The 10594-nt window shown below is 43.7% G+C and overlaps 1 protein-coding gene across 1 annotated transcript; it reads right to left on the minus strand.

Moving 5' to 3' along the window:
* Positions 1–1138: 1138 nt before the first annotated feature.
* LOC121399553 (E3 ubiquitin-protein ligase TRIM7-like) lies at positions 1139–3614 on the minus strand. The gene has a single exon (XM_041580696.1). The coding sequence runs from the start codon at positions 3199–3201 to the stop codon at positions 1630–1632; it is 1572 nt and encodes a 523-aa protein (XP_041436630.1). The 5' UTR covers positions 3202–3614; the 3' UTR covers positions 1139–1629.
* Between the last annotated feature and the right edge of the window lie 6980 nt (positions 3615–10594).

The following is a 10594-nucleotide window of genomic DNA, read 5'->3' on the forward strand; positions in this document are numbered from 1 at the left end:
GCTTCAGAGTTCCTGCAAAGCCAGTGTAAGGTGCCTGAATACAGTTAATAAGGGACAAGACAAACCCCCCCAATCCACAAAGCATTAAAGGGGTTGTTCACCTTTGAGATAACTTTTAGTATGATGTAGAGCAGGGGTCCCCAACCTTGTCTGTTTAGTATGAATTAGTATTAGTCATACTAATACTGTTGGTCAGGCAGAAAAAATCAAGTAGGTTTGTTGTGTTAAGGTCAGCAAACATTACTCCAGTCCAGTGACCTGTTGAAGGCACATGGAGCTGCTAATAGCAGCTACTTAATTTAACAATTTACCTAATTTGAACATTCATATTGGTACTACAGGGATCAGTTCTATAGCTGGCTGCAGAGGGTGGGTAGGGAGTGAAGAAATTATGCTGGACCTTATCCTAGAGTCCTGCATTGGGTCTGGTACCCGCAACGTTGTCGGGAATTGGGCAGAAAACCTGATGTCCCCTGACAATGCGGGATGTCCTCAGATACCCTGCTTGGGTACTCAGGCTGATTGCATGCTACATTCCCCCCACCTCCTCTTGTTAAATATAAGGAGCAGCAGAAGAGCCAAGCGGTGACAGACTCATGATTTGAATTTCCCGCCCACACTGGCTCTGTAAGCTGGGCTATGGACTTGCTAATATTGGATTTCCAAGTCATGTGAAATTGTGACTGTGCCATCCTTCTATAGTACTGGGATTCATGGAATTGCTATTGTGCCATACTTCTATGAGTTCTGGGGATATTATACATGAAATTCTCCCACTATTTTGTGCAGAGGGGGCCCTGAAGATTTTTTTGCAGGGGGGCCCTGGCATCTGAAGTTACACCACTGAACTCACCGCCACGCTTCCACTTTAAGAAGTGTAAGGGGATGTACACATAACGATCTATAAAGCCAGGCTATTTTATATGACACATTCAGGCCCTGAGGAAGTGACCATTGTGGTTACGAAATGCATTGGCAGTTTTGTTTGTAGCACTTTATGAACTTTAATCTGATGAAATAAAGAAATGACGTTTTAAAGAAACCTTTTGTGAGATTGCAGTGAATTCCGGGTAATGAGTACAGATTATAGACTAATAGAGCCCGCACTCCAGTTGGGGTAATAGTAATTTTTTAAAAAAAATCCCCCCCGCCAGCACCAGGAGGGTTTGAGCGGCCATATTGGGCACAGACAAAGCTCATCATGTGCATGTGCTCTATATAACATGGCTGCTCACACTAGGAGCTCCTTTCATGTATGAAACACCTAGCACTGGAGGGGCTAATTATTTTTTTAAAAAACACCCTACTCTATTAGCCTGTACCTTTGGTTAGGAAATATTTTTGCCTAGCAGGTGTCCTTTAAACACTCACACACATAACAACTGAATTAAGTACTGAGCTTTATATAAAGTGATTACAGAGATATACAGTTCAGCACTAAGAAGACCCCCAAGTCCTGAGCAATTTTGTTCCAATAATCAAACTTCAATAATTGCACATCATTGCCCCACTTAGTTAAAATACCCACAAAGTATTTGATAAGGGAGACTGTCCATCATTAACATGGCACCAACATTTTCTTCCTTTCTTGGCATCACTGGGATAAGGGCAACTCTGGGAATGGGCTTCCTAACTAATGATTCTCACCCAGGTATCACTCTCCCATACCCTGAATGCAGCATGAAGGGGCTCAGTGAATGTGGCAGTGAAGGTGTGTAAGTGTCTGATTGGCTCACTCAGCTCATAAAAGGACAGACGTCCGGCCTCATAGTCCAATGAGATCCTGATTCTCCTGCAGGAAGAGACGTGGGGTAACTTTGTGTCTTTACTGTCATGTCTCACTGTATAGTTATTATTCCATCTGCACAAACACCAGGACTTATTATTATTCCCAATCCAGGACTGACCCCCTCTCCTCTTTATACTGGGATAGGCCACCGCTACCCCCCAGTTCCCTGATTCACTGACCTCCACTTCCCAGTAATGTCGCCCTGAGGGGAAACTCCTGCTGCTTAAAGTCTGAGGATAATCCTGAAATCTCTCTGGGGTTTGTGGGTGACGTTGGTCTGTGAGTGAGTAGGAAGCAGATTTCCTGTCCCCTGATACAGATACAAGATTCCCAGCCGTGTTTATATCCAGTAACAGGTCTGTAGCCTCCTGCCCATAGATCCTTCCCTTTACCCCAGTCACAATGGCAGCTAAGCCTGTGAGTAATGTCTCTGAGATCAGATCCACATCCAGATCCCCTACAGCAGGGACCTTTATATCATGTCTCTCTCTGCCCCCCTCATTATCTGCAGCTCCATGTGATTCCCGTTCCTGTAGGACAGTGAGTGGATCTGCCATGTTGCACAGCTCCTCAATGTGATGGATCTTCCTGGACAGCTCGTCCTTCTTTATTTCCAGCTGCTCCATCAGATCAGTGAGTGTGAGTGAGAGCTTCTCTTTCTGGCTGGAGATGTCACTCAGGAGTCGCTTCTCTAGGGCTTCCAGCTGTTCCCTGATGTCTCTAAACAGGGCAGCGACTCTCTCTGTCTCACCGGCTGCTTTTTCTGCCACTTCTCTCCTGCGCTCCTGCAGTCTCTGGGCTCCTCTCTCAGTCTCCTCTCTCTCTGGCCTCAGTTTCTCCAGAACTTTCCTCAGTGTCTCTTTCTTCTTCTCAGAGGCCTCACTCAGCAGCTCCACCCTGTGGCCCCTGTGCTCTCCGGCCAGACAGCAGGACACACAGACACAGACAGACTCCTCACAGCAGTAATACTTTAGGAGCTCATTGTGTACAGAACATTTTCTCCCCATAAAGGAGTCGGTGGGTTGGGTCAGTACATGTTCTGCTGACTGGCTGTGCCCCCTCAGGTGGGTATCACACAGAGAAGCCTCACACAGGAGACAGGATTTAGCAGCAGGTACAGGAGAGAGGACACAGTAGGTGCAGAAGATCCCAGTCTCCCCCGGCTCTGTCTCAGTTGGAAGGAATCTCTCTGCTATGTTACCCAGAGTTCTGTTCCTGAGCAGGGCAGGGCGCTCCTGATACTCTGCTCTACATTCAGGGCAGGAATAAGCCCCAGATCCCTCCTGGGTGTCCCATGTTGTCCCAATACAGACCTGGCAGAAGTTATGGCCACACGGCAGGGATACAGGATCAGTATAAATGCTCAGGCAGATGGAGCAGCTCAGCTCAGCTCTCAGATCAGCAGCCGCCATCACTGAAATCAGGAACAAGAAACGAAACTGAACTTTACTCTCTCTTTGCAACTTGTTCTATCTCACCCTCTCACATAGGGTGGGGCAAGTTTATACTGTGGACTTTAGACTGTTAACCCTTTAAGCTCTCATTTATTTTTCATTATTCAGTAAATACCCATATGAAATTAATGTGACGATATTATAGAGTTAATTACGTATTTCCCAACAGGCACAGTGCATGCACACAAAGACCCAAAGTGTCAGCTCTTCCCAGTTCCAGGCCCATGAACATTAGCACTTCTCTCTCACAGGCTGTAACTTCTCCCTGTTCCTTGTAGTAATACTGGGGCCTCTGCACCCACCCAGGCCCGGATTTGTGGAAAGCCGCCCGGGCCTAGGGCGGCAGGATTTTAGGGGGGCGGTATACTGCCCAACCACACCCACATTGGTTCATTTTTTAAATTTCCCCAATACCCATTTGTCCAGTCCAGATGATGAAAATTTGCACGAATAAAGGGGAGGGGACAGGTCAAACAGTAGTGGGCCTAGGGGCACCCACTATGTAAATCTGGCCCTGCACCCACCTGATTTATGGTGGAACAAACACAAACTATCAGACTGGGGGTACATAATGTCATCACAAAGGTGATATTTTAAGTGTTTTTAATATGTAGAAATGATGTGACAGAATATTTAGCCACAGAAGTCGTCAGCTCTCCACAATCTTTCACAACACAGATTCACAATACAACCAATAACAATAATATTAAGTATATATATATATATATATATATATATATATATATACACATATACATACACTAACACTGTATTTTAATACATATTTTTAATATGCCTGTAGATAGAACATATAAAGCTAGTTGGCCAATTGTATTTCAGTACATTGAAAAATAAATATATTCATTAAAGGACAAGGAAAGGCAAAACAATAAAATACCATTTTTACTTTCTTTAATGAAAAAGAAACCTATCTCCAATATACTTTAATTAAAAAATGTGTAGAGTTTTTATAAGAAACCTGACTGTATGCAGTGAAATTCTCCCTTCATTTACTGCTGTGGATAGGAATTGTCAGACGGTCCCTAACTGCTCTGCAGGGAAACAATCATACTTATGTACAGCAGGGGGAGCCCCCGCATTACTTCCCAGCCATGCAGAACTCAAGCAGCTTTGTTTATGATGATCCCTAAGCAGCCCAGACCACACTGAGCATGTGCAGGGTCAGGGTCAGGCCAAGATGTATAATAAAGTTACAAGATGGTGACCCCCAGTGGCCAACTTTGAAAGCATAAATTATTTGTTTGATTAGGCTTGTGGTGCAGTAAGTTCATGTTTATGTTTAGTATACAAAATACAGCATTTCTAGCCATATTCTATTTTACACTTTCCTTGTCCTTTAACACAGTTTCTAAAATGTACTTTACCTGAGACTTGACATGACAGTGGTTATGGGTTTACATCCTGTTATCGTGTGATGACAGGAAATACCAAGATCAATCATAAAACTCTTCCCCCACCTCTTCTTTGTTATGCTGTGAATCCATCACTTATAATATACACACGACACACAAGGGGAGGGTTCTTGACCACTGACATTAGAAATCATGGCACCCCCATAGGAACTAAGTGATATATCCTGTTGAATGCTTTTTCTGCATCTAAATTTATTAGTATTCCATGTTTGCATTTTTCTGTGTTATGTATATATATATTGAGGCTAGGATTTGGCGGGTAGCTTCCACTGAGTGTATACCTTTTGTAAAGCCTAATTGAATTGGGGATAGGATTCTCAGTAGCATTAGCAATCTATCTGCCATGACTTTTGTGAGTAGCTTTAAATCTTGATTGAAAAGAGAGATTGGTCGGTAGGATTGTGGGTTGGTTGGGTCTCTATCTTTTTTAGGAGGAGAATAATTCAGGCTTCATTTGCCTCAGGCCATAGTGGAAAACCTTGGATGGTATTATTGAAGAGTGTGTGAAGTGTTGTGATGATATCTGGTGCTAGGATTTTGTAGAATTCAGCACTAAAGCCGTCTGGGCCTGGGGATTTGCCTAGTTTCAGGGTTCTGATAGTTTGTAGGATCTCAGCTTCCGTTATTGGGCATCAAGCGTGTTTCTTTCCTCTATGGTCAATTTAGGCAAGTTGGTCTCTCGCATTAATGTGATTCCCTCTTCAGGGTTGTCAGATTCTGAGCCATAGAAAGTTTGAAAGTATTAGGACATTGTCTTGGTGATTTGTTTGGGAGATGTAATCCATCCTTGGGTTCCCTGGAGTTATATAAATATATGTTTATATGTTATATAAATATATGTTTGTGGGGTTTGTTGTCTGATTTTTGCTAATAGTTTGCCTGTTTTGTTTCCCCATCTGAAATATCTATTGTGCATGTGGCCAATGATTAGTTGTGCTTTTTCTGTTAACAGGATATCAATGAGGTTTTTAGTTTCTTTGTATTTCTCATGGGATTCTTTTGTATTGGTAATTTTGAATCTGGTGTTAAATTCCTTTTGTAGGGTCTTGTATTTGGTGTTGTATTGTTTCCTTTGGTGTGCCCAGTATGTGGCAATATGTCCCCGTAATACCGGATTGGCTGCCGCCCACAGGAGATTTGGATTGTCCCAGTAGATGAGATTATCATCCACATAGTTGGCCCAGGTGGTTTTGATATGTTGTTTAAAGGCATCACTGTTGTAGATAAAAGTGCCAATTAAATGATCTGAGTTGGGGCTGTGGGTGTTGTATGTGTAGTGTAACTGGGGCGAGATTATTATGTCTTTTATTTCAAATAGTTGTATAGTGTGGAGGAGTGTTTGGGAAATGAATATGTAATCTATCTGAGTGAATGTCTCATGGACTCCAGAGTAGAAGGTGTTTTCTTTAGATATTGGATGCATATATCGAAAGTCTTGTATTTGTTAGAGGGTGCATAGTGTTTTAAGATACTTAGCTCTGTCTGTGGTTGGTTTGGAGAGGATGCCTGAGTTGTAGAAATAGCTGTCCCATGTCACGTTCATGTCTCCTGCCATAATCACATGTGCTGCCTCCCATGAGTCCAGTTTTTGTAGGAGTCCTGTGAAGAAAGTTTGGTTAGCATCATTGGGAGCGTATATATTTGCTACAATGCAGTGGACATTCGAGATTTCTAATAACCGCAATAAGTATCTGCCTTGCTTGTCCTTGAGTGTTTTTATAACACGTAAATTAAGTGATTTATTAAATGCAGTTGGCCCAGACCAATGAGGGCTTTTTGAGTGTCCAGATGTATGAAGTTACCCTTAAAAGACTCGTCAGCAGGTAACTCTCAACATGCTTTATTGGTAGAAATATGTGAACTGAATGTAACTATTGGTGACTTGATAACAGTGGCATGAATAACACATCCCAACATGTATATGACAGGATAGTGGCAACAACAATTTAAATCCACACGTCAGTCTCTCTGGGTGGTTATTAGGGAGATGCAGCAATAGATTCCCTGTGTAGCTGGTGATAATGGTGAACATGAGGTGTAGTTCTAAACAGCGACCTCAGGGGGGCAGCAAGTTGTTTCACACTGACATAATCCAGCACATGTACAGGCTGCACAGTATAGTTCCACAGTCACAGTATAGTTCCATAATCACAGTATAGTTCCACAGTCACAGTATAGTTCCACAGTCACAGTATCGTTCCACAGTCACAGTATCGTTCCACAGTCACAGTATCGTTCCACAGTCACAGTATCGTTCCACAGTCACAGTATAGTTCCACAGTCACAGTATAGTTCCACAGTCACAGTATAGTTCCACAGTCACAGTATCGTTCCACAGTCACAGTATCGTTCCACAGTCACAGTATCGTTCCACAGTCACAGTATCGTTCCACAGTCACAGTATAGTTCCACAGTCACAGTATAGTTCCACAGTCACAGTATAGTTCCACAATCACAGTATAGTTCCACAGTCACAGTATAGTTCCACAGTCACAGTATAGTTCCACAGTCACAGTATAGTTCCACAGTCACAGTATAGTTCCACAGTCACAGTATCGTTCCACAGTCACAGTATAGTTCCACAGTCACAGTATAGTTCCACAGTCACAGTATAGTTCCACAGTCACAGTATAGTTCCACAGTCACAGTATAGTTCCACAGTCACAGTATAGATCCACAGTCACAGTATAGTTCCACAGTCACAGTATAGTTCCACAGTCACAGTATAGTTCCACAGTCACAGTACAGTTCCACAGTCACAGTATAGTTCCACAGTCACAGTATAGTTCCACAGTCACAGTATAGTTCCACAGTCACAGTATAGATCCACAGTCACAGTATAGTTCCACAGTCACAGTATAGTTCCACAGTCACAGTATAGTTCCACAGACACAGTATAGTTCCACAGTCACAGTACAGTTCCACAGTCACAGTATAGTTCCACAGTCACAGTATAGTTCCACAGTCACAGTATAGTTCCACAATCACAGTATAGTTCCACAGTCTCTCCTCAAGATGTGCCAAGCAAAGGGCAGTGCAATGTGTGGGCACAGACTGGACACAGTCACATCGGGTGCTGGTAGTAGAAATGCCAGGGGGTGATGTGTAGATGAAGGCCAGGGAAAATGCAGCACTTTGCTCTTATTCTGCTCTCACACTGGGATGATGTGTGATTTATGGAGCAGCCCATTACTGACACGAGTGCCCCTGAGTCTCCCTCAGTCTCTCTGTGTAACAACTCCACCCACTTCCTCTCTCAGGGAGATGTCACTTCCACATTGTCTTTCCCCACCCTCAGGGGCAGCCTCTCACTGTGATTGGCCAGTTGGACAGGGATGACAGTTGCTGACAGGCAGTGACTAAGTTTTGTTCAGTTCAGTGATCAGGTGATGTGACTGTGTCCATATAAACATCACAAGATGTTTATGGAGTTTAGCCTGCAATACTCCTGTATTTTGATATTGAGTTTATTGGGGTGGTGAGTATTAGACAGAGCAGGTTGTTTTGCCTTTGTAATGGGCACTTGGTCCCCTGGTAGGTACCCCCCCCACTTCAGCTTGGTTTCTCTGCTCTTAGGCTAAGGCCACACTAGGCGATAGCGCCGCGATTTGACTCGTGGCGACTTTTCGCCGCGACTTTTAAGCCGCAATCGCTGGGGAAACTTTTGCGCTGGCGTCTATGGGGAATCGCGAAAAATCGCCAGCGTAAAAACACACGCGGCGATCTTTTCTCTACTGTCGCTCGAAATTGCCTCGCTAGGCGATTTCGAGCGACAATAGAAAAAAGATCGCCACGTGTGTTTTTCAGTGCAATATCTGTAGCTAAGAACATCAGTCCTCTTTCAACATTTTGGGAGGGTTCAAGTTATATAACGTATGTATGTGTTCTCCCATTTTAATCTATAAAAGCCTGTGATTGTCTTTGGCAAAATGCTCGTGGGACACTTCGGTGTAACATGATCATTTTCCCAAGGCAAAACCATTAAAAATTCTTTGTTAAACTCAATAAACCTCATTCCATTTGAAATAGCCTTATCTCGATGTTTTGCCTTCCATATAACGAGGTCATAGCAATAAAATTATCAACAGAACTCATGGCTTCTGGACTTCAACTTTGCCTTCTTTTGTGACTTTAGTTCTTTTCACTGCTTCAGGACTGGAATTTTGGCTGTTCCTGAGTTCGGGTCTTTTCGCTACTTCAGGACTTAAATTTCGACTGTTTTCATGACTTCTAGTCTTTTCACTGCTTCGGGAGTTCGGCTGCAGCTGTTTTAATGGCTTCAGGGCGTTTATCGCCGGTAGGGACTTTGCCTGTTCGGCTTTTTGGCACTTTCTGGCTCTTTCGAAAGTGCAGCACTGCTGGGCCCCCTTCAGGCTCGGGACACTCGTACCCACTGTCCCCCCCCCCCAATGGCGGCCCTGCATCTATGGAAAGGAAATTGTCAGTTAGTTAAACATGTTTCTCCTTTCCTGGTCCTCACATGGCATTTTATAATGTGAAATGAATGTATTCAAAGAAGACTGGGCTGCTGCCATACAGATTTCCTATCATGTAGTTTGAGCATGGAAAGAACCAGATGCCACTAACACTCTGATTGAATGAGCCCTTAAATCTTGAGGACTAGCCCCTGCACTCAAACAATACACTCTCCTGATACATTCTTTAATCCAAAGGGCCAAAATATTTTTGGATGCATTGCACCCTTTTCTAGGACCTTCAGGACAGACAATAAGTTCCTCAGATTTTCTCAAACCTTCTGTTGTGACTAAAGAGCATATTTGGCAGCTAACCACATTCAGATTATACCATAGCCTCTGTTCTTCATTATTTTCAAAGAATGTAAAGTAAAATGAGCAGTTGATTGATGTGATAACCTGACACCAATGTATGTAGGTAGAAATGTGTCACTCAATTTAAGCACCATTTTGTCAGAAAAGACAAATGTGGAGAAATACATGTAGGGGCCCCTACGGGTTAATGTGCCCTGCAGCTTTAAGGCCCCCACCTTTTTCTTCGAGTGATCTGCCAGGAGAGGTGTGACAACTTCCTGCTACACTGCTATATAGTGAGTGTAAGGAGTGGCCACTTCCTCTTTCTCCTCTGGATGCTGATCCAGCTGGATGTGCTCAGGGGGACTGAGTGCAATAGGCCCAGAAGAAGTCATGTGACCAAGTCGGGGAGCAGGTAACCCCGTGAATGAGGAACAGATACACTAGGGCAGACTTGTCATAGTCTCTCTAGGAGAGAAAGGCAGAGAGGTGAGAGAGAAAGAGCAGCTGAAGCTCCAACAAGGATTTGCAGTAAGGGAGGAGCTTCCCAGAGGCTCTGTGTGTTGCCTCCAGTCAGGGACCTCAGTGAAGAGGGACTGTAGGGTACAAGCTGCTTCCTGACAACTTCCAGGAGGGAATGTGTGTGAATTCTGCAAATGCCTAATGGAGACCTTTCCTCTGTGAGAAATGCCTGTGTCTGCTCTAGGTGAGCTGCCTGCAGATCTGTGTGACGTCTCTATATGCTGTTGCCTCAACTCCTGTGTGAGTACAAACCTGATGTCACTTGCCTCGTGCACAGTAATAAACCTTGTTCTGTTTTATTAAGAACCTCCTGGCACCCAGGTCTTTTGTTATTGCACAGTAGCCTGTGGGAGTTGTAGTTACACTACACCGCACCTTTAATCTTCTATATAGCGAAGGCCCTAACCTGAAGTGTTAGTCACGTGTAACCCATGCTCTAGTGCACTAGCTGCTGAATTAACCCCGTATGGCCCAAATAGGTGTTACATACACTATTCCTGTAATTCACTAATTCTAGATGATGTGATCACAAACACCAACAGAAACTGCCTTCTTAGAGTAAGCAACTTGAGAGGAATTTCTTGAATCAGCATCAAACATCTTAGGACCAAAGGTCACTGTTTAGAG

This window comes from Xenopus laevis, chromosome 1S, assembly GCF_017654675.1.
Source record: "Xenopus laevis strain J_2021 chromosome 1S, Xenopus_laevis_v10.1, whole genome shotgun sequence".
Lineage (NCBI taxonomy): Eukaryota > Metazoa > Chordata > Amphibia > Anura > Pipidae > Xenopus > Xenopus laevis.